This window comes from Ananas comosus, linkage group 11 (genome assembly GCF_001540865.1).
Source record: "Ananas comosus cultivar F153 linkage group 11, ASM154086v1, whole genome shotgun sequence".
Lineage (NCBI taxonomy): Eukaryota > Viridiplantae > Streptophyta > Magnoliopsida > Poales > Bromeliaceae > Ananas > Ananas comosus.
The window spans coordinates 12,845,516-12,869,281 of NC_033631.1; the positions used below are offsets into that span (position 1 = coordinate 12,845,516).

A 23,766-nucleotide genomic window follows, 5' to 3' on the forward strand; every position below is an offset into this window, starting at 1 on the left:
AAACAGCCCGACACCGGCACCGAACCCGACCCGATCAACTAACTGGTCATGCTGGGGTTGCTCGGAGTTAAACTTGGGCCTTGTTCATTTGGTTGAGCCGGAGTTTCTTTCTTATATTGGGCCTAAACAATTAGGCCTGATCTTTATCCCGTCCAATTTATTAGTGTGATTTGATCCATCTTCACCATTCCCATAATAGGATGTAAACTTGATCCGGCCTGATTGTAGCCCAAAATCTATGTGGGAAATGGGTTAAAGCCCAAACACTTGTCACTACGATTAAAATTATGATATCATTGGAAAGAGTAGTACCCTTTTAATTGTACCAAATTTACAATAACGACCCTTTTTTTTTGTAGCATTATTACTAAACAAAGTTATTAGCTGCATTCTTATTAAGTTCTTAGAACGAGAAACAGAGATTAAAACAAATTGAAGACACGTGAACCGCACGTGCACGTAATGAAAGGTGTCCTGCCTCTGGGCGAAGGCGATAGGAGACAAATAGAAGGAAGCTGAGTGGGACAACGGCTCTAGAAAAAACCGGTCCGAATCCGAAAGACCGTCTCCGGGCCAAATACGCCGAGCCGACACGCGGCGACCACTCCCATGTGTCGCACTCGCACCCAGCGGCTCTTCCGACACACCTCCTCGAATTTTCCTTCGTTCCCCACTGACCTTGTTCTTCCTCTCTCTCTCTCTCTCTCAAAAAAAAAAAACAAAAAACAAAAAAACAAAAAAAAACGCACCCTTTTACTATTCCCCAAGCCCCAATACTCTCGCCCTCTCCTTCCGTTTACTTCGCCATTGAAGCGCTCCGAGTCCGAGGAGAGAAGAATAGGAACGGTCGCGTTTCGCGCTGCGTAACGACGCCCCATTCTCTATGAAGGCGATGTGGTGATCGTTGTTTTGGGTTTTGGGGATTTTTGCGTTGTTTTGTTGTCGACTTGTGTCGATTTTGGGGATTGAGATGAATGGGGGAGGCGAGGAGACGGGGTTCGAGGTGGCGATCGTTGTCCCGAAGAGGAGCGAGAGGGAGAGGGATGAGAGCTCCGGTGATTGTGTGGAGTTCCTTGTTCGCGAATTGGAGAAAGCCGGGTTGATCGTGGAAAGATTTCGTGGTGTTCCAGCCGAGTTCATTAAGGTTTGTTCTCTTTGATCCTTTTGATTTTTTTCCCCCTTTTTTAAAATTTTTAAATTAAATATTGTTTCCTGCAATGTTTGCTCGATACTTTTTCTCATTAATGTATTTTACCTCTTAGGAAAGTAGATCCTTTGACTTTAGTTATTCCCCAAATTTTCTTCTTTTTCAATCTTTCGGAGGTCAACGAGTGCGGTGGTCCAATTCTGAATTTGTTCCGAGTGTTTAATTACCAACGCAGGTTTCACTGACCTAAAAAACCAGGAAATATTTGCTCTGATTTCATTGGCTTCTTAAGTTAGTAGATTTGCTCGTTCGAAGAGTTCTTAGGAATCCATGCTTGAACAGTTGCGAAAGGAGTACCCAGATTACTTATTTTCTGGGTTCTTTTGGGAATTTCAACTTAATAATGTAATGAAGCACATATTCTTGAACAGTAAAATGAATTTATTATTTTGGTTAAAGTTACTTTGGAAGGTTGCTTTGCTTTAGTAATGGGTATTTCTTATGAAATGGGTATCCATCTGTCCAAAGTTGCCTGCCATATATTTTAGGATTACTTTGTTATCTTCATTATCTACAAATCGAGAACTTTCTTGTTTCAAAGGGTGATAGTAACAAAATAACTTCTATTGCTCCTAGTTCCTACTATTTTGGTGGCTTTCTCCTGTTCCTAGGTTTTATCATATGGTTTACAAGATGGAAAGGAAGTCTAACCATTTTGAAAAATATCATAATTTGTTGGGTGTTTTATATCTAAGTTTAGACTTTTCAGAGTCTGGCATGCATTGTAGGGTGGAAAAAATGTTAGATATAATTTTCGTGGTTTGTAGTGTGAGATGGAGAGATTGTAAACAAATACAAAAGAAAAACATAATAAATAAAGAAATAATTGAGCAGGTCACATTATTGCAAGGCGATTGCTGCTTGTCTAATTCTACTTTGCACCACTTGGGTTTCTAGTGGAGTTGTGCTAGAGGTTAAAGAAAAAAAAAATGTTGGATAGTAGGATCAAGATAAGATGTGATTACCTGAGGTTTGTAGAGAACTTTGACTAAACAAGATAAATGGTGATAGCTATTGTCAACATAGTAAAGGAGTTTGGAATTTGGCAATTTGAACTTTATTGTTGTGTGTTTCACCATTGCTGTTGTATTGCCGGTTATTGATTTTATGAGTCATGTGAGGGGTTGTGAGATCTCATTTGTCAGGAAAATAAATATATGAAAGTTCTATGTTTGGATTAGGGATTTTTCTTCCTCCTTTTCTTTTATTTCATCTCATTGATTTGCTGTTTTACTTTTTAAGGTGGCAGCACCACTTGAAACTTTGGGAAGAGCTGCTGCTGATTTGCAAATGAAGAAATTGACCTACATTGGTAATTGTAGATATTTTTGTTTTTTGCAAATTGTGTGTCCATTTTGTGGATCAATTTTGTGGATCAATTTATTTATGTTATCTTCGTTTTCCTCATTAGGGATGGAATTACAGTTTGACTGGGATCAGGTTGCAGCATTCGTCAGACAGCCAGATGGATCTTTGTTTAGCTGGTGTGAGCGGTTTAACTGTTTTCGCTATTTGATTTATGGGATTGTAAGTACTATCTTCTTACAAGTAGGGAAGCACATGTATACTTAGCTAACATTTTTTGGAAATAAATTAACGTACACGATTGTTTGTTATTATTTCTCAAATAAGAACAGTATATATGGTGCTGTGCAGGTGAACAGGACAAACACTGAGTTAACATTGAAATTTGATGATAAAGAGTTCCTTTATGAGAGAAATGAGTCATTACTAGGAAAGATGGAAGCTGTAGGAATTGTCAAACAAGTCTTCCCTTTGCATGGTATACTGATCTATTTCTCGCCAGTAATTCGTAATTCTCGGTGGCAGCCTATTGATGATATATTTTGGATGCAGATGAAGTTAGGAGGAAACAACTTTTGGGGAATTGGGCTCTTAACTGGTTGGACTTCACATGGCAGCCAATAGATGAAATTTACTCATACTTCGGGACCAAGGTTGAACAATGATTTTGTTGATCACGTACTTATGTTCCCTCTTACATTGCTGATATATCATTATACCTGACAATACATTATCCTCAGTTCTCTCCAAATCTTTTCATTCTGGAATATTGTAGATTGCAACATATTTTGCTTTCCTTGGTATGTACACACGCTGGCTGTTTTTCCCTGCTGTATTTGGACTTGCTATGCAGATTATTGATTTTGGGTATGTCATTTGCCATCCAAAAATGCTTGAACCTTTTTTTTTTCAAATTTATAAATTGTGCAATTTCTAAATCATTGGTTGTTTTTGGTTCAGACCATTGCAGTTATTGGTTCTTCCTGCTTTCTTCGTTTTTGTTATTTCATGGGCTGTGTTTTTCTTCCAATTTTGGAAGCGAAAGAATTCAGCACTTCTAGCCAGGTAAGTTATGCTCGATTTATTTGATCATTGATCTAAGATGTAGAGAACCAGTGACTTAATGCTTTTTCTTTTCACTTCATTCTGTGATGCATTTCAGCAGATGGGGTATCAATTATTCACTATCTGAATATAAGGCTATTGACACTCAAATGAGCTCTTTAANATGGCATTGTTTCTAAATCTCAGAAGAAGGTCAAGCCACTCATCTCTTTGCAATCTTGTCTTCTCTACCAGCCTATTAGTGTCACATTTCTTTTCACTTCATTCTGTGATGCATTTCAGCAGATGGGGTATCAATTATTCACTATCTGAATATAAGGCTATTGACACTCAAATGAGCTCTTTAACTCAAAAGACGGATTGGGAAAAGAAATGTGACACTAATAGGCTGGTAGAGAAGACAAGATTGCAAAGAGATGAGTGGCTTGACCTTCTTCTGAGATTTAGAAACAATGCCATCGTTATCTTGGCTATAATTTGTCTCCAGCTGCCATTTGAATTGGCGTATGCTCATTTATATGAGATTACAGAAACTGAGGTGTTGAGGTATGAATCCTTGATTAATTCCTTGTAATTCTTCCACTTCATTACAGCTCTTTTATCTAAATTTGGAGAAGAATTCTTATTTCTTTGTTGTTCGGTTGAATGAGCAATGCATGCATTTGTTTGGCGTCTTGACCTATACTTTTGCTACAGGTATTTGCTCACAGCAGTTTATCTTTTTGCAATTAATTATTACACGAGAATTGGTGGCAAAGTGTCTGCCATTCTCATCAAATGTGAAAACAACCAAGGCGAGGAATCTAGTGCTGCAAGTTTGGTCTATAAGGTGACTTTAGTTTATCTTAGGGGAAAAAAAAGTGCTTTTCTGTTTTTCTAAGAGTTAATATGGTATTCTTACAGGTATTTGGCCTTTATTTTGTGCAATCATATATTGGGTTGTTCTATCATGCCCTATTGCACCGTAACATTTCAACTCTTCGTCAAGTCCTGATCCAGCGTCTAATTGTTTCTCAGGTATGTCAAGGATTCTTTTTTTTTTTTTCTTTTCTTTTTTCCATGATATTCTCATGTGGTCTTTTACCAAACTTATTAATTGATGGGTTGCTCAATCCATAGGTACTGGAAAATCTGATAGAGAATTCCATCCCCTATCTCAAGTACAGCTATAAAAAATACAAAGCTGTTCAGTAAGTTTTCCTACATCATTACTACAGATATTGCTGCAAATAATTATCAAATGATGCTTATGCAACTGCATTCTGTCATGAAGCGGATGACTGCCCAACTTAAAATAGGGGTATTTTTCAAAAGACTGCATCTCGAGCTGTATATATGAAAATTTGGAATTTATGAGTGGTTATATATAGATGGAGGACACTGCAGGAGTATATATAGAAGCCTATATCTTAGTTGAATGCTGATGAGTTGTGATATTGTACTTCTCTGTGACATGGAGAGAAAGAAAAAGCTAATCAAATTTTTGTGTCTTATATATAGCAAGAAAAAGCATGAAAAAGGGTTGACACCGGAAAAGTCAGTTCGCTTGTTTACTAGGGTGGAGAAAGAGTTTCTGAAACCTTCTTATACTGCAAGTATCGGAGATGAGCTTGAAGATGGCTTATTTGATGGTAATGATTATATATAGGTATTTTTTTTCGAAAGCTTCAATAATATCTGTAAACTGTTGAATTATCCAGTCAAATACTTAATGAACTTTAAGTATGTTATATATGGCATTTGTTGCAGATTTTCTCGAGTTGGCTCTTCAGTTTGGGATGATTATGATGTTCGCTTGCGCATTTCCTCTCATATTTTGCTTCGCTACTCTGGTAATATCTTCAATTATTGCATCATAGTATATATGTGAATTTATAGATAATGTATCATATAGTCATCTGATTATCTCACGTGTTATATGCATTCCATATAATTATTTTTACATATTAATGACCTGCACCTATAATCTTGGCAGAACAATATCACAGAGATAAGAGCAGATGCACTTAAGCTGCTTGTAATGTTGCGGAGGCCTGTTCCTCGTGCCGCTGCGACAATTGGAGCTTGGTTGAACATATTTCAGGTTAATCTATGTTTTTTAATACATGATCTCACACATGCAAATGATTTAACGTATAATAAACTTGAGAGAACCTGGAGAGGGAGTGAACTTAGTTTTTTATTGTTTGGTATTGCAACACATTAATTTACTTTGGCATGATGGGAGGGCGGTAAGGGAGGGAGATTTTTATATGGTTTATAAGTTGTTTGCCATGCGCTTTTTTTTATGCAGCAGTACATCCATGTGTTACAACTCAATTGACTTGTGAAAGTATTCCACCCAGTCCATTTGTGTCAATTGACTTATGAAAGTATTCCACCCAGTCCATTTGGGGGAAATGTTTCTTATAGACATTTATATTTAGCACTATTAGCCAGAGTCAGAGTCTAATTCATAGTGTAAGCAATGATCAGCTTGGCCAGTATCTACTCGATAGCTCCGTTGTTTTTGTTTCAAAATGTTAATAACTGTTGTCAGGGTAAAGTAGCAGATTAGCATGTGTGTTCTGTGACTGTATCTTTGTCAACTTAACATGCAGTAGTGTTAATAATGATTTAAAATCTTGTGATTCTCTCAAATTGAGCCTAGTCTTGGCAAGCTGTTTTTCATGGTCAAGCTGTTTTTCATGATATTGTTTTTCATGGTCAAGCTGTTTTTCATGATATTGACCAAATTTTTGGAGAAAGTAATATATAGATATCCATGTGCTATTATTTTAGTCAATTTACTGTATATGTGGCGCAAAACTAGCTTGCAAATCTGTGGGGGCCGAAAACCGCTATTAATATTGATATATCCAAAACTATGTGTTTCAGTTCCTAGTAGTAATGGCAATCTGCACCAACTGCTTACTGCTCGTTTACTTGTATGATCAAGAGGGTAAATGGAAAATTGAGCCCGGTCTCGCGTCCATCCTTATAATGGAGCATGTTCTCCTACTCATCAAATTTGGGTTCTCCCACTTTGTTCCTGAGGTGATTCCCTAGTAAAATTTCATGTTTCCTTCTAAATCTATTATAAAAATACAATCATATTGCAAACTTACTCGTTAATATATGTGCCCTCATGAAACAGGAGCCTGCATGGGTGAGAGCGCATCGTGTGAGAAATGTGGCACAGGCTCGAGACGCATGCTCCAAGCAACTCTTGAGGAGCATTTCCACTTTGGACAGGAAATGGGACTGAGGAGACACTGAGTTTTTTTTTTTTTTTTTTTCCCCTGAAAATAGCTCACTACAGAATATCAGTTGTGTATTGCCTGTGGATAAGTAGTCACGGGCACCACCAGTTTTGTAGGTAAGGTATAAGAACTAGTGGAGTGCATTCCCACTTCCCTTGTTTTTTCTGAAGTGTATTTAGTTGTGTGAGGTGGCGTGTAGTGTAAATGTGAAGAGGAGTTTCTCTCTGTAATGTGGAGTACGTCACATGAATAGGTGAACTGATATTATATTTACGCACGAAATAGAATTTTGTAGGGTACAACATCGAATGTTTCACACCATGATATGTAGTTGCTTACTTAGCAACATACACGCCATCAGCAGAGGTCAGGTTATCATGTTACTCATGATCTGCATTGAACTCAGCGACTTCACGTATTTCGTTTCATTAGGGGGCATTTTACCACCCCTGTTAAGATAATTTATTAGCACCCTTGCACAACTGGTGTTGCAGCGGAATGCAGTTTACTACTAAGCTGTCTACATAATAGCGCACGAGACACAGCAGCGCAGTGTGCTGCAACATGGCACTGTGTTATTTCTTCTTTTTTTTTTTATTGCTTTTTGCTTCTTTTTTTTTTTTTAACTTTGTTTTGTTCTTTGGATACCAATAAATATCCGAATACCTTATATCCTTTAAATTTTTATCAAAATTTATCCTACCATAAAATTTTTTGCGAATTAGAAAAACAAAATCGAATTTATTAAATAAATTTTGAGGCACATCAAATATAAAATTTTATTTTTACGTTAAAATATTAAAAATACTAATAAAATTAAAAATTAAATTAAATTAATTAATATTTAAATTTATTTAATTTATTTGTTATATAATTTAGTCTGTAAAAATTTTTATTCAGTATTAGATATAGTTGTACTTCACATACAAAAAAAAAATTACAAATATATTAATTAATGGATATGGTAAGCTATGCATTGCAAATAATTATAATTATTTGATTAAAGTCTTTTAAAATAATATTATAAGAACTTATCAGAACAAAAAAAAATTAAAATAAGTTCGTGTCAATAGAAGGTTATACGTATCTATCAGCACGCGAGCGTATCATGTGCCGGTGCCGTATTGTGCTAGACAGATAACGGCATGCCTCTGTGCTACGGCACTTTAAATCTCGCCGTATGCGATCATGCAACCATCAGTCACGGCCTCCACATGATTAATGAATCCACTCCTCCAATCTTTAACATCACCTCTCAATCCAAAAACGCACACTCAGCACTTCAAGCTTTAGTTGAGTTCGTATAAGCCAAATAAGCCTACAACCGGACAGCTCCAGCGGAGCATTAATTACTTCCCAACCCATCACAACACAAATACATAAATCATGCAGCAGCATCGCATATTTAAAATTAATCAATCACTTTAATTTCCAACACATCACAACACAAGTGCACAAATCATGCACCATCAAATATTTAAAATTTATCAATCTTACATATCGAAGGATTCCGATCGACTAATCAAAAGTCCGCTGCTATATTAAACAACCAACTGGATGTCGTTTGAATATTTCAATTAATTTTCTCTCGCTATCCATTTCCGTAATCACTGCCGCTTAAGGAATGAACGAATATCAGCAAATATTTACAAAAAGATGTAAAAAAAGAGAGAAAAAAAAAAAAAAAGTAGAAAAGAACTAGTATATATATATGTAGTGTGTGGATATATGTATGTACACATGAATTAATAATAAACGAACAAATGAATTTTTGTTGTCATTGAGGAGCGGCTCATACGTACGGAGAGAGGCGAGCGATGAGAAGGAAATAACGAAAGTGTTGCGTGGATCGAGCTGATTGTTTTCAGATTAATTCAATCCGTGGACGATCCTCTCTGAGAGTCGGGCCGCTCGCGCGGGCCGAAGCTAAGCTGGCGGGCGTAGGCGACGACGGCCTTGGCCCACCTCTTGATCTCCTTCTTCAGCTTCTCGGGGTCCAAATCCTTCAGCGGGCCGGCGTCCATGGCGAAATCCAGGCCTGAGAAGCACCGGTCGAAGCGCGCCTGCTTGCCACCGCCGCTATCAGCGTCCGGACCTGCTGCCAGCATCTTCTCGCCGACCGACATCTTTTGACCGATCTTCGAAAGCTTACAGTTTGTGTAAATAAATAAATAAATAAATAAATAAATATACGGTGTGGTTGGTGGGCTTTCTCTCTATCCCTCCCTAGCTCCCTCTCTCTCTAGATCTAGATCTAGATCTCTCTCTCTCTCTCTCTCTCTCTCTATATATATATATATATATATATAGGAGGGAGAGAGAGAGAAGAGGTGATACGTACGTAGGATAGGAAGAAGAAAAGGATGAGAGAGAAAGAGAGGGGGTTGTGTACACGGATGGATTAAGGGATGTTTCTTGGAATTCAAAAGACTTACCTTCCAAGTCAGAAGCTGCTAATGTTTGATTTGGTCCTTAATTGTAACTTTGTAAGGTCTGCTGGTAGAATAGAAGACTTTAAAATGTTTTTTATTAAGGTTTTGCACGTGTGGAATAGAAGAATATGCTTTCAAGCGCACACATTATTCATGCTTGAATTCGATCTAAAATTCTTCTTTTTTTTTTTTACAAAAAAAAATTGCTCAACAATTGAACTACTGGTTGGTAGTGTTTAAACAATTTCTCTCGACCTTATTGCTTATTTCACTGAGACTTTTACGCGTTTTCCTTTAAAAAAAAAAATTTAATGCTGATTTTAGGTCAGAATATAGCAGAATTTGGAATTGGTTTTTGATTCAACAATTGTCCCGATATCAACATTCATATCACATTTATATTGTCCCTTTCGCTAGATGCGTTATCAACATTCATATCACATTCATATGTGTCCCTTTAGCTAGATGCGTTATTATCAACAATATTCTCTACCTCGTCGGCACTAAACATAGTTATTTAAGTCCACCAAGATATCTCAACTCCGGATTAAATTTGCAGGTATGCAGCCACACCCATCTCGCTCGAACAGCAGGTTAGATCCATCACCCATGATAATGGTCTTTTGCAATTTATTTCTTTTTTTTTCTAGATATAATTGGAGTACCTCGTTTTCTTATTTGGGTGCCTTCGATACACTCGAGCCAGAAAATTTATTGTCTTCATTATGAAAATGCGAACCAAACCAACGCGGAGAAATTAGGTTTCCACGGAGCAGGAAAACGTATGTGCTTGCATAATACCCTATTGACTAACTAATGCTAAGCGCCCTTTGGAAAACCGATTCTTCTGAGTTGCCTTTCAGAATACTGCACCACAAAGTATTGCTAACATATTAACATATTTGATACAAAAATAATATGAAGGATTGTTCATCCGCAGGTCATCTACGACTGATTAAAAATCTGTCGCATTTCGATTCTACAATTAGGCAAATTAGGCCAGTTTTGATGCCGAGGTCTAGTAGTAATCAATTCTCAATTAAAACACTTGCGTCACACAATCCCCTCAGTAATTCTCTCCGCCGCCGCAAATGTAATGCAAAAACCATCAACTTTTCTTCAAGCCCACGCTTTCTCATGAAAATGGCTCAAAACATATGAAGGGTCTTTTAAGCTTGCACAAGACACGCACATTCCTGGATTTTGACTTCTAAATATAACTAAGTAAACAATCATTTATCAATTTGAACCAGAAATGGACATCCTAGTTTAAGTTCAACACTGAACTAAAAAATTGGGCATCGGAAAGAGAAATAAGAAAGCATGATAAGACTAATAAATAAGAGTGATCGCACTACTAACCTACACAACAAAAGGAAAGCATAATATACCTCAGTCTTAATTTCTCAAATGCACTTGAAAGTCATATAAAACCACATGATAGAAATCTTTAACTGGAGCAGCAAGAGATTAAAGAAGAACATAGTTGCACAGCTCTACCCAAAAGTATCTAAATAAATCTCTTAGGACAAAAAGAAGTACCCTAGTAACGAAAACCAAAGCAACCAAATAACAATCAAACCAAGTTCGACAACCTATTAAGCTTTGACAGCCTGCCTGTTCCTCTTCTTCACGCCAGACTTGGCGACCTTAAGGCTGCGGTGTACGGCGCTAAGCCGAGCAAGAGCTGCTTTGGTCAGATCAGGTCTATAGTAGTTGTCGGTTACCTACAGCCAAAGGAAGAAGACACACCATCAGCTAAAGCACAATGTAGCCAAATTATTCGGTGCCAAAATCTTGCAACAATAATAAAACGTGACGAAGAAAAAGAGAAAAATTAAAGGAGTGGACATCTTGTATTGAATCTTTGCCAAAAAATGTATACTTTTTCAAAAAAAAAAACATTTAGTACTAAAGTATTATTATCACGCAACAGGCATGCAAAAGCATGAGGAAAATTTGCTCTACAAAAGTTAGGTTAATGCAAAACATGAATCCCCACATGCAAGCAGTCCAAGGCTACAGGACAAACAAACTTACCAAAACCTTTGTTAAGAAAAGGAAGCTGAATGTCGGAAAACAATGCTCAGAAGCCAAGCGTTAACAAATATATTTCATCAAAGACCCACTCTATTGAATGGATCTTCTTACATGTTAAAAGCTCATCACAGCAGAATTTTCCGACCAACAGATAATTATGTGAAGTCAATAAAAATAAGGAAAATTTTCCTACATCTTCTGATTAAACATATCCAAATGCAAATAGCAAACAGACATACAAAACACAAACAGATTTTGAGGATAACTGATAGGAAGTGCAATGCAATGTGAGAACTAGTACTACACTTGCAGAGAACCGGATATACAAAACATGTGTGCAGATAAGGTCATAGTTTTCCAATCAAACAATAACTAAGTACAGGAGACCGATCCAATGCTGCAATTAATTTCAGCAATATTGGTAATTAATAGGATAGAGAAGGATAAGATTGCCCAGCAGCCAATGGCAGCGAACAAATATCAAACTTTGCACTAAGATGACTTACTAACTGCAAATATAATTATACCAGAAAAATGAAGTAGAGCACAGGTAGTATTGAAAAGTAAAGACTGAGGCATACACTTAAATTTACTAGTATTATGAAAGCGGGGAAGAAAATCAAATCAAATCAAATCAAATCAAATAGGACATTTAATAAGGTTTCAATGTCAATACCTGGTTCTTCACAGCCTTAGCCATCTTGCTGAACTCCTTCTTCATGACAGACTTGTGATACAAGCTACTGGGTTTGTTCTGCTTCTTAGTCTTGGTGGTGGAAAGAACCACCGAGAGGTCCTTCCCTCCCGGCTGGATCGTCACCGTCTTCTTGTTCGCCAAACCTATTTTCAGTTGGATCGTACATTAATACTTGTAACACATAGTGTGAAGGGAATATACGAAGACCAAAAGCTGCATATACTTACCGGAGTGCTTGTAGGAGTTGACGTTATAGAGATTGTTCGGCTCCTTACTGAATTGCACCATGGCATTGCCATTCCCGAATTGCTTCACCAGGAACGCGTTGTTCTTCTTCACAATCTCCCAGATAAGAGGGCCGGGGACGGTAGCCATTTCGACTGCACAAAATTAGCAAAAATAAATATTCTAGCGTCTCCAAACACTATAACCTACACAAAGAGCAAACTCAAATGTCAAGTAGTATTTGTCACCACATACAAATATGAGATCAGGAAACTAACAGCAGCAGCAAACGAGAACAGAAATCAAATAAGTAAGAGTTAGATCGTAGAAAAATACAAAACCACCAAACTATGGCAAAGATGAGTACCGATTTGAAACCCTAAATCAACGGAGCACAATCGAAACCTAAACGATCAATTTCTACAAGTAGATCAAAGATACCACCGCAGCATCCACCATGGACGATAAAACCCTAGATCTCAGATCACATCGCTCCAACGAAGCCATTAATTACAAAACCTAGAGCACGTGGAAGAGAGAAGGTGATCGGGGTTTGATGCTTACCGAAGAGGAGGCGGCGAAGTGATCTCTCCGTTCCTCTCTCCTGGCTCCTAGGGTTCAGCAGCGCGACAGGGCGAGAGGGCTCGACGACACCATTTTATAGGATTCTCGCAAAACCCTAACGAATCCGCTCGACGACCTCATTTAACGGAATGACCAAAATGACCCCCGACGAATCTAATATGGGCCGGCCCATAGTAAAAATTAAGGCCCACTTTTTTCGTCGGGAATGCGCTTAGAGCCTTTGGGCCAACGCAAACACCGGTCATTCAAGCCCATGATGCCTGTTGAATAGCAAGCGAGAGCCAATCGCTAGATGCCACGTAGGCCGAACACTCTTGTACACCCACCTCGGGCGAAACGCCATAACGCGTCGTCGTCGCTTCGCCTTTGGTAGTGCTGTGCTCTTCCCTCCGTTCGCGAGCTCCTCCGCCTCAGCACGAGGGAGTCTCCCGTTCTCCAAATTCCGAAAACGTAGAAAAGAAGCGGTAATAGGAATCAGCGAGGGGAAGCGACCATGACGGGTATAATTGCTCGAATCCTTCAATTTGCTTATATTTCGTGTCACCAATTCCTCTTTAACTTTCCCATTTTAAATGATGGCTTTCGCAGATTACGCGCAGGAGCAGGAGATGGAAATCGAAGCTTTACAAGCCATACTCATGGATGATATCGAAGGTTTTCTCTTGATTCTCTTTTTTGTTTTGTTTTTCTCTATTTTTCAGTTCAAATTGATATGAAAAAGTTTTAAGAAGATCGGGAAAAGAATAATTTTGTATCGACAGAGATCGACTGCAGTGAGAGCGGGCTAAGCACGAAGAATCGGTGCTTCCAAGTTCTACTGTCTCCACAGGTGAGACAAAGTCAGAAATTTCTAGTGGATTACTCCCTGCATGCCTTCTATAATGCCCTTCTTTTTGCTCACTATGCCTGGGGAAAAAGAAAACAAAAAAAGGATGGAAAAATAGAATTTTTAGCACCAAATGCCATTGCTATTGGGGAGAGGGGTTTTGGGGTAATAATTGCAAGGAACTGAAAGGCTACGAGAATGGTGGCTCCTAATTGTAATATTGGAACTATTACTGGCTTAATTCATTGAGTAGGCAGCGTAATGTGGGGATGTGGACTAATTTTCCTTCTTCTGCTACTGCATGAGTAATTGAGACCATTTTTCCTTGAACCTGGAATAATGCCTCATTTCTTTCTTTTCATTCAACAGGACGATGATCTGGATGAGTCTGCCTATGTTCCAGGTTCGTCAATCAACTTCCTGTGATTTTGGTAACACTATTATCTCCGACTTTTTTTATCACCGTTCATCCACGAAATCAATTGCTTGTTATACATTCCTGCGGTAATCGGTATTGCTAGAAGAGAACAGCTGCTAACGTAACCTTGACTGCTTCAGAACTCTTTTTTGTGTTTGAAAATTTTCTTGATGTGTAAACTGTTTCGCAGTTCAGTTGGCGCTGATATTTTCTCACACTGAAAAATATCCAGATGAACCTCCGCTGCTCAATGTTAGAAGGTTGGCTTGGCCATCTTTGTATTCATATTGTTCTCTATTGCGTCTTGTGCATCAAGACGTTGCACTTCTGTGTCATCAAGTTAAACTATTTGTTTATCAAAGCTATTTATTTGTGCAGCGTGCGTGGAATTAAATCTGAGGATCTAATGCTATTGAAAGAAAACCTTGAGAAAGAGGTATATATTCCTGGAAACTAATTCTCCCCCACATGCTTTTGGCAGTAGATTCAATCTATGTTATTCATTAACGTCACAAAGTCTACCTGCCTGTGGCAGTTCTGTTGATGCTAATTTAAAAACTGTGCCTGAAATGATATTCTATATCACACTCTTCGGTCTTATCATATTTATTACAAGTCCTTTGCCCATTACCAAACACCTTCAAGCTGTTAAGCTGTTAAGCTGTTAAGCTGCGCATAATAAACTATTTTCTATTTTCTTATTCTGTCTGGGTGAGTCTTTGGTGATTCTGTCATCTAGGCATCAGAAAATCTCGGCATGGCAATGATCTATACACTTGTCACATCAGCTAAGGAGTGGTTAAGTGAGAAGTTCGGCCATGATGTTCCTGTTGAGGATACTGAGGAAACGGATACAGCCAAAGATGATGTATGGTTTTTCCTATGACCTTTTACTTTTAGTTTATAGCAATGTGTCTTTTTTTTCTAAAAAAAGTTGAGAGATGATATTATGTATCTGCTATTTTTTGCAAGTTATTATGATGGCTCTTTGTAGTAAGCAGTATTTGAGACGACAAACTGGGGTAGTTGTCCTTCAGTTTTTGAGTCTTTCCTTAATTATAAATTCATGTTGTTCTTTGCAACTATGGTTGTGATTATAGCATTCCAGTGTACTATGCAGTATATCAGTGTCTCAATGCTACTAAATTCAGGGGTACAACGAGATAGAGTTATGTTTCTAATTTTAGCCATGTTAATACTCTGTTTTTAACATTTTATTTCAGGTTATTATTCCTCATGGAGAACCGGTTACTGTAGAAAGTTTCATTGCTTGGAGAGAACGCTTTGAAGCTGAGTTAGCTCTAGAGCGAGCAAAGTAAGTTTGCCGATCTCCCTTTTTGAGATTAATCATACTGTATGTTATATGGGTAGTCATCATAGGTAGATCTGTTCTTCTGAATTCCGGGCAGAAAATAAGTAGTATGGGATTTTACTTTGAAGATTCAAGCTATAATACTCTTCAATTACGCTTTTCAAGATGATTTAAATTTTTTTCTCGATGAAGTACCTCAACCAAATATGAGCTGCTTCATATGGGGATCCAAGCGCTCGTTTTATTCACTGTTCAAGACAGAAGCTTCAGATTTTTCTTCTCGCCAAACACTCAAACATCTGTGTCCTAGGGGAGTAGAGAAGCTATTCGCAAAGTAAAAGCAAATAGATAATTGATCTTTTGTTTAAGCTTGAAAAGTTATTCTTATGTTAAAATATGCAGGCTTATGCCAGAGTCTGCTCTTACAGCTCCTAAGGAGAAGAAGATTACTGGAAGACAATGGTTTGAAAGCGGAAGACATGCAGCGGTATTCCTTAAAGATGCTTAACATGGATAACATTTCATGCGGTCTACATATAAATAATTGTGTCATTTTATTCTTTCTTATTGGTTTATCACAAAGTTGGCCACCTGTATTATGCTTATGAATGCTGTGACTTGTTTAAATGCCTTTTCTTCTGTATTTGAATGCAAGAACGAAATAATAACCTAATGCAATAAACTTTTGCCTCAGAAAGGTGCAGCTGCTGTTGCTGAGGGCTCTGAGGAGGAAGAAGAGGAAGACATTGACTTTGATGACGACTTTGAAGGTGATTTATTATGTGCCGAATATTTGTTCAATCTGCACTTGATGCCTAATTTGATTACCTATTTATATTACAATCTTATTGAATCTCAACTTATCCATGACAAATTTAGCTCTAAAATTGTATTTTCTTGGAGGTTGCAGATGAAGAAGACATGCTTGAGCACTATCTTGCGGAGAGTTCTGAAAAATCAACTGAGGGATCCCGAAAGTGAATTCAAAGACTGGTTTATGAACACTAAACTTCCGTTGTGCCTGAAATAGTATGTAGTTTTCTTTACAGTCATCAAGTTTGAGCTTTTGGCTAAATATACTCCACCAACTGTTCTTTGGATGGACATTATACTTGTCATTGTGCTATTCTTTCAAGAATAGTGTTTCTCATATGATTAGGGTTTCCCTCGTCCCTAGATTTTGATCATCAATTATTAAGACCCATTGTAGCTTTTATCTCCGAGGGGAGTATCTGCAGCTAAAAGTTGTATTAGCCATTCTTGCGATATCAATCCCTGTTTCTCCTTCCATATTGTGTGTCATATTGCATTCTTTTTCTGGGTGCCTGTATGAGTATCTGAAGTGAATGTCCATGCTGGCAAATTGGTATCGATTGCACAAATTGCTGTTTTAGCTACATCTAGAAAAACGTTGCACCTGTTTATTTGGATATGCCACCTCTGCGTATTGTGATTTGTGAATGTTACTGCTTTTCTTTTCCGTTTTTCGGCTCAGCTGCTGGGAATCTTTTAGCAGAGGCATGAGCATGAATGCTCCTCCTACAGCAGCTAATTTCTTTTTCTCCACGTAATACACGCTAACTCGCGTTTTCTTTAAATAGAAAATAAGAAATAAAAGGAAAGTGATAAACGGATCACACGACCCCATAAAATGGCAATTAGCAAGCGAACAATAGTTTTGGCTTTGTAAACAACACGCGTGAATCTATTTTTTGAACGACTGCACTAATTCATATGGTGAGTAGCAACCTGACCACCTTTAATAAGAAAATAACAGCGTGTTTTACTTGGACAAACTTAGAAAATAATTAACTTGGCTTGTTACTTGTTTGTTAGTAATATTTATGAAGAAAAAGGCGAGCTCATTCCGTTTATCGGCCAACCAATTGCTTACACAGAAAGAATAATGCGATTTATTACCAATTCCATCTTACATTCTTAAATCTAATAATACAAAAAGACCGACCCAAAATAAATTATTCTCTGCAGTAACCGTCATGGATTATTGTCTATGCTACAACTTGGGCGACCTCGTTCATCCCACTCACGCAAATCAAAGCTTTCTTGGCAAAGAAAAATCAAAGGACGCGCTGAAATTCCAAAGATGCACTTTACATTTGCTGGTCATCTCCATGGTAATCCCCATTGTTATATATTAGGCTCTTTATCACACGCATCCTTGATCAGTCATAGCCTGAGCAAGATTTAGGAAAGCACAGATGTTCCCTCCATGCACCAGAGCTCTGTTTACAAAGAAAAGGAAAAAAAATACAAATAAAAACATGTAGAAATATATGTTATACAATCAGCAGAAACAATTACAATTCAAATTTAGAAGAAATAGATGCAATTATAAACCATCATCAAAAAGTTGCAGTGGAACCAATATCATGATGGTTTCTACACCATCTGGAGAACAAACGGATTGACAGATTCGAAGTCAGTGAAGTATCCTTCAAAGTATCAGAATGAAAGGATCCGATTATCACAACTTGTAGCACTTAATTTCATCAGATATATATTGTATGCAGAAAGTTATCAGATCATAAAGAGGCAAATCTTACTCAGGATTTTCTTTCAAAATGCCATAGTCACTAGCAGCTTTAAGTGATCTCTCATATGTCTGCTTCATCGTGTCCTGTCACCAGTCACCAAAAAGGAAAAAAAATATATGACATAGTAGGAAGGTGGATTGTAGAATTGAAGAGGCCATCGACAGTAACATCAGTTTAAAAAGATATAATAATATCTTTGCTCAAAAGCTATCTATCTTATAGTAATAAAATGAGTTTTGATTAATGAATGCTTGGGAAAAGCAAAATCATCTATGGACATAGAATTTAAGTTTGTAAACAGGGAAATTCGGCAAGTCACAAATTAAGAAGATTAACCTGATAGTGCACATTAGATTAGCAATTTTGTGAAAAAGGTTTTTTAGAAAACCTGTGCAGGAAGAAGCTACCTGTAACTTTGTCTCGAAATCTTCAGCTGACCACTGCATCAAATTGTACTCTTGATTGAGTTCAAGTTCTCCAACTGCAACCTGCCGGCCCTCAAAGAAAAGACAAAGAAATAAGCTATTATGATAGCATATCATGCACATATGTAAGACCCTCAGAGGGTAGATCTCTTAATCCTTTCATATATGCTTCATTTGGACATTCTAAATGAAGTTACACTTAAGAACAAAAAAAAATTGCACATATGTATGTGTAGCCCACTTCAGACAGAACGATGGACAAAATCTGATCATAACCACTCCTATCATAAACTACATTACATATCAGAACAATCACATACAGTCAAAATTAATTGCATAACTATAACGATAACATGATACATTACCCCTCCAGCACTCGCAGCCTTTGCAGGAGCAACCAGTACTTTTGCTTTTCTCAGAACATCAATCGCCTGAAGGGTACAGGGCATATTTGATCCTGCTCTTTGGACACGAGGATTAAGTAAAAATTACAATAGCTGTCAAAAGGACAGTTATTCTTTGTACATTAGCTTCAAATACCAAGTGTAACACAGACCTTCTATCAGCACACGGCAACCAGAACTGACTATTGCAAGGGCTTCCGATTGGTCAATCTCATTTTGGCATGCACAAGGAAAAGCAATATCACATCGCTCATTCCAAGGCTTTGCTTCTGCAACATACTTTGCCCGTGGATATGATTTTGTATAGTCACTGTTAAATTAACATGAAAAAAGGACTGCTTTTCGATTCTTTGCTTGTTAAATTTGTGAGAAAATGTGAAACATGCGGTCAAAAAAGAAATTCCTCAAACCTCAAACTCCTTTGTTGGACCTTTATGTCCCTAAGAAGCGAGAATTTCACATAATCAAACCCATCTTCATCAAATAAATAACCCTTGGAATCTGTAGGAGCATGAACAGAATTATGTGATCAAAAGAAAAATCAGAGCTAGCATACACTGAATTGATTTAGCACTTGAACAAGTCAGGAACACTTCAGGAGATTATTCAGAAATGGTGCTCAGAAGTGCGTGAAACATAATCTATTCATGAATTCACTCATTTTAAGCTGTGGATATGTACCTGATATAGTTACAGGGATGGCACCGCAGGAAAGGAGCTTCTCCAAGACATGCATTGCTATCTTCCCAGAACCACTCACGACACATCTGTACGCAAAGGTGCACTAGATAGTAATAAAACGATCAAAGTCTAGGTGTACAGCAATCTTATATTTCACAAGTAATGAATATATCGGCCATTAATTCACACAAATAAGGTTAGTAGATATTAGTAGGGAGCTATCATCCTCCAGTTTTGTCAGATAATCTGAACACATATTTTGCTACATATAAGTGCAATTCCAGATTTATATCCTAATGTATAAGGTTTAAGAGATATAGAAACCTCAGTCCTTTGAGTTCCTTGTTCATCTCAGCAAGTATAAGGCGTGCAAAAAAGACCTGAAAAAGTTAAAAGCGTTTAGAGATAATATGTATTTTACACAAATTTCTTTTAATAGGATTCAGAAGGGAGGAAAAGAAAAAGAAAAAAAAACTGTTCAGTTCTGAATGAATAAGAAAATAAGATATGCAACCACATAAAATAAAAAATCTGAAGCCTATTGAAAACATAAACTTACCAGTCCATATCCTGTAGCTTCAGTCCTAAGGCTAGATCCTGACCAGAAGATTTTTGGTCCTGTAAAACTTCCCTGCATAAGCATAACAATGAAACCTAAAGACAACAGCCAAAAGTACTAACTTGTGCGACCACAGAAAGAGTAACTAGAACAAAATTACTTCAAGCTGTACAATGTATTAGAAGCATTGCTAAGCTTCGCCACCGCTATCTTCTTCACATACAACTTTTACAAAGAATGTAATACAGTTTTCATCCCTACACGGGTCATATTTTAGCACTTTTCTTTCCCCAGCAAAAAGAATGAATAGAATTCAAAGATAAGGAGGAAGAGATCAATAATAGATTTAACCAGAACTAAAAAAATGGCACTTTCCAATTACAGTTTTCATCTCTGTTCATCTATTTATTGCCAAACGAGCATTTACCTGGAAATGACCAACAAGACGCCTATACTGCCCAAAAAGGTAACCCATTTCCCTAGGACCGACACCCATATCTTCGGCAGGGAGATCCTAGGCAAAATGATAAAGAACAACATCAGAATCCAGATTCAGAGAGTAAGTGACCTCTTTGGAATAAAGCTAGTGAATTGGTATGATTCTTAAATTACCTGATCAGGTCCCAGATACCTATACAGCTCGTCCATGAAGCTTTGACAAAATCGCATGATCTGTCAGTACACCATAACCTTGTTAAGGAATAAAGAAGAGCACTTGTCACTAAGCAACTCCACATGAATGAATAGTACCTCGCTCTCACTCTTTCCCTTTGGATCGAAATCGCTTCCTCCCCCACCACCTCCGAGCTTATAGGGTGATAGAGCATTTTTCAATGTCTGGAAGAAATTTCAGAATAGTAAGCAACTATTGTGGACAACATCCAATAGCATATTTTTTTGGAAGCAAGCAAACATTAACCAGAAGTTATCATCACGCCAAACATAACATAAAATCTACCTGCTCAAAACCAAGAAACTTGGCAACACTTAAGTTCATCGATGGATGGAAGCGAAGGCCACCCCTGCATGGACCCAACACTTGGCTAAATTGCACGCGGAATCCTCTGTTTACATGTGTTTCTCCCTTATCATCAATCCATGGCACTCTAAAGACAATAGCTCGCTCAGGTTCTAAAAAACGCTCTAAGATCTGAATGTACCTGAAAAGTTAGGCATAGAGTCACAAATATTAGTACAAAACACTTTTCTTCAAAAGGAGAAATATCTGCAGCATGAGTAAAATAAATGGATAATGTACAACTTACTGAGAGTTCTTCAGCAATACAGGTTCTAAAGAATGAATCACTTCTTGCACAGACTGTACATATTCAACTTCATGAGGATCCCTCTTCAAAACAGATTCAAGAATCGAACCAGCAGTTTTGGACATTAATGCTTGAATATTACCATGTCACGGTGAAAGAGAGGATTGAAATTTAGTATAATGATATGCCATAATTGCATCATCGAAATAAATAAAGCATCCTAAACTTGTGTGGAAGTTTACATTTAACTAAAAAATAAATAAATGAAAGCATTTGGATGCTACTTTGGTTTTCGTCGAGTGGATCAACTTACTTTCGGTCTTATTGGGAAAGAAATTGATCCCAACAGAATTAACATGAATGTTCGAGTTCATAAAAAGAAGCGACAGTTGTACTGTAGATAGATGGATAGACAGATTACATTTATCAGTATTTGTAAATATATCAACCTACTATAAAAAGCTTTCTAACTGCAGTTGCTGAATATAGATGATTAACTCGCAAAAACAAAACCTCCCGAATCAGGTGACAATAGAGCGCAAGATATATTCTAACCTTTCATATAGACAGGTCGCTCAACAACGGGCTGAGTTTTGTCCTTGGATGCCAACTGAAGTCGAAGAGCTTCCTTGTGGAGCAAACTGTTATTATGTTCTTCTAGAGCGCTCATCTGCATATTTCTACTTCCCTCATTCCCGTAAGGATTTCGCTTATGCTTCCTCCCATACTCTTTACAAATGGAGCAAAATATCCTACTCGTATTCTCATGCACGTCAACATAAGCCCACTTATACGTGTCCGCCCACTCCTCCCTCCACTTCTTCACCACCTTCTTCTTCTTCTTAGTCTGCAGCAGTTTCACCGGCTCTTGCGGATCGTCATTAGGTGTTTGCGCGGCTAAAAGAAGGTGCTTGTGGTCTTCTTGTTGCGAGGGAGCGACGGATTCTTGTGTAGGTACACCAACTAGGGTTGTGCTAGAGAATGAAGGGTCGTCATCGCCCGGGCCTATTTCTAAATCGATCTCTTCCCCAATTCCCCTCACCACAAGATGATGGCGCTGGGCTTGGCGGAGGAGACTGATCTCGTCCATCGTGGAGTTCATCTCGATTCCCCTCCCCGACGCCAACATTCAGACTACGTGATTCGACTACCGCGGGTGGTAATTGCTACTTCCATCAATCGCGTTCGACGCCCAAAGCTCCTACTTTGATTGAAATAGCAAAGAATCCATGGCAAATTCAACAGCAATTCCTTCTGTCCTTTGGAATTCAGATTCGCGGCTTTGGGGAAGATCAGCCAAATCCAATACTCATCAAAAATACCCAAAATAGGAAATGAGCCAGCACCTTGCTAGTAAATTAGAGCTATAAAATAAAACGCAGCAGCGGAAGCTAGAACAGCAGCTTATCTCCGCGAAAGATCACCAATTCACGCACTTTGCAATCCAACAACGCACCCTAAGCCCTCGAAACCCCTCCGCCGAAGCCGAGTTCGTTGTGATTGCGGAGGTATAAGCTTCTAAAGCTGGTAGGGTCGATGGTACGAGAAACCCTAGAAGCAGGAACGAAGATGAATGGGGGCGCGTGGTCGAATTTGCGGGGCGAAGCAGGAGGAGAAGGGAAGTGTCCTTCTCTTTGGTACAGAGATAGAAAGAGAGAGGAAACCCGATGCTTTTGGGGTCGCTGGATTCGGGGGTTCTTCTGTTGAACCGATGCCGCCCCACGCTCTCCGCGGTGGATGGAGTGTTGTCCTGAGCTGCTGGCTTCTTCCCATCAGCGGCGACCGCATCAGTTAAACTGCAATATAGTTTGGGCTTAATTATCCTATAATTATTTTTTAAATTTTTTTTTAAATGTGATTGTATTATTTTTTTTTGTCAATTATTATACTATATTTTAAATTATTTATTTTCGTTTTTATCATGCACTGTTTTTTTATCATGATTTTTTTTTTATCAATCTCTCGATATTATGGTTAATAAATTTATTATTATAGATAAAATCTAGCAATTTTTTAAAACTCCCGATAGATAACAAAAAAATATAAAATAATTCTGTACAATAATAATTTCACTAAAAGGCATTTTTGCATAAAAAATCCACTTATTTTGGGCTTTTGCAAAATCGGGTCACCTTTTTCGTTTTTGCAGATTTGGTCCGCTTTTTCAGTAAACTGACCAAAATACTCTTATTACTTTTTCTCTTTTCTCTTTCTCTCTCCTCTTCGTTTCTGTCGTTCTTTTTTTTTTTTCTCGCCAAAAAAAAAAGGCGGACCGTCGCCTTCTTCTTCACCGTCGCCTCCCTCCTCACCATCATTCTTCACCGTCGCCTCTCTCCTCACCCTCCTCACCACCGCCCGCGACCCCCTCATCCTCTCCTCCGCCGCCGCGGACCCCCAGCCCGATCCCGTCGCCGCGACGGCAGCGGCCGCGGTGAACGGGGTCGGGCTGGATGCGGAGAAGAAGACAACGGCGAAGAAGAAGGGGAGGCTGAGCAGCAGGGCGCAGGAAGGGGAGGCGGAAGC

General features: G+C 38.2%; 5 protein-coding genes across 7 annotated transcripts; 2 read left to right on the forward strand and 3 right to left on the reverse strand.

Moving 5' to 3' along the window:
- LOC109717422 (anoctamin-like protein Os01g0706700) lies at positions 628–7,280 on the forward strand. Its single transcript, XM_020243204.1, has 16 exons — positions 628–1,144; positions 2,450–2,519; positions 2,619–2,734; positions 2,864–2,990; positions 3,065–3,165; positions 3,288–3,379; positions 3,473–3,577; positions 3,863–4,123; positions 4,274–4,406; positions 4,481–4,594; positions 4,697–4,767; positions 5,078–5,208; positions 5,327–5,409; positions 5,553–5,660; positions 6,455–6,613; positions 6,714–7,280. Exons 1-16 carry the CDS (start codon positions 971–973, stop codon positions 6,822–6,824), a joined length of 1,956 nt encoding a protein of 651 aa, XP_020098793.1. The 5' UTR covers positions 628–970; the 3' UTR covers positions 6,825–7,280.
- On the reverse strand, positions 8,262–9,435 carry LOC109717421. Its single transcript, XM_020243203.1, has one exon. The coding sequence runs from the start codon at positions 8,943–8,945 to the stop codon at positions 8,694–8,696; it is 252 nt and encodes an 83-aa protein (XP_020098792.1). The 5' UTR covers positions 8,946–9,435; the 3' UTR covers positions 8,262–8,693.
- Positions 10,628–12,911, reverse strand: LOC109717420 (60S ribosomal protein L28-2-like). Its single transcript, XM_020243202.1, has 4 exons — positions 12,778–12,911; positions 12,216–12,368; positions 11,968–12,131; positions 10,628–10,978 (listed from the first exon to the last, which is right to left on the reverse strand). The coding sequence occupies exons 2-4, from the start codon at positions 12,361–12,363 to the stop codon at positions 10,850–10,852; spliced, it is 441 nt and encodes a 146-aa protein (XP_020098791.1). The 5' UTR covers positions 12,364–12,368; positions 12,778–12,911; the 3' UTR covers positions 10,628–10,849.
- On the forward strand, positions 13,137–16,644 carry LOC109717419 (RWD domain-containing protein 1). Of its 2 annotated transcripts, XM_020243200.1 has the most exons (11): positions 13,137–13,298; positions 13,387–13,452; positions 13,560–13,627; positions 13,994–14,027; positions 14,233–14,302; positions 14,421–14,478; positions 14,782–14,910; positions 15,266–15,357; positions 15,757–15,841; positions 16,049–16,124; positions 16,265–16,644. In XM_020243200.1, the coding sequence occupies exons 1-11, from the start codon at positions 13,292–13,294 to the stop codon at positions 16,333–16,335; spliced, it is 756 nt and encodes a 251-aa protein (XP_020098789.1). In that variant the 5' UTR covers positions 13,137–13,291; the 3' UTR covers positions 16,336–16,644. The 2 variants fall into 2 exon arrangements, with proteins under 2 accessions (XP_020098789.1, XP_020098790.1); XM_020243201.1 differs by lacking the exon at positions 13,137–13,298 and having other exon boundaries at positions 13,386–13,452; positions 14,238–14,302.
- Positions 17,224–23,034, reverse strand: LOC109717348 (NADP-specific glutamate dehydrogenase). 2 transcript variants are annotated; one of them, XM_020243090.1, is made up of 15 exons: positions 21,799–23,032; positions 21,244–21,373; positions 20,937–21,138; positions 20,729–20,815; positions 20,591–20,650; positions 20,406–20,492; positions 19,979–20,050; positions 19,744–19,799; positions 19,420–19,505; positions 19,149–19,239; positions 18,891–19,048; positions 18,700–18,791; positions 18,317–18,397; positions 17,919–17,992; positions 17,224–17,597 (listed from the first exon to the last, which is right to left on the reverse strand). In XM_020243090.1, exons 1-15 carry the CDS (start codon positions 22,370–22,372, stop codon positions 17,522–17,524), a joined length of 1,926 nt encoding a protein of 641 aa, XP_020098679.1. In that variant the 5' UTR covers positions 22,373–23,032; the 3' UTR covers positions 17,224–17,521. The 2 variants fall into 2 exon arrangements, with proteins under 2 accessions (XP_020098679.1, XP_020098680.1); XM_020243091.1 differs by lacking the exons at positions 17,224–17,597; positions 17,919–17,992; positions 18,317–18,397; positions 18,700–18,791 and having other exon boundaries at positions 18,905–19,073; positions 21,799–23,034.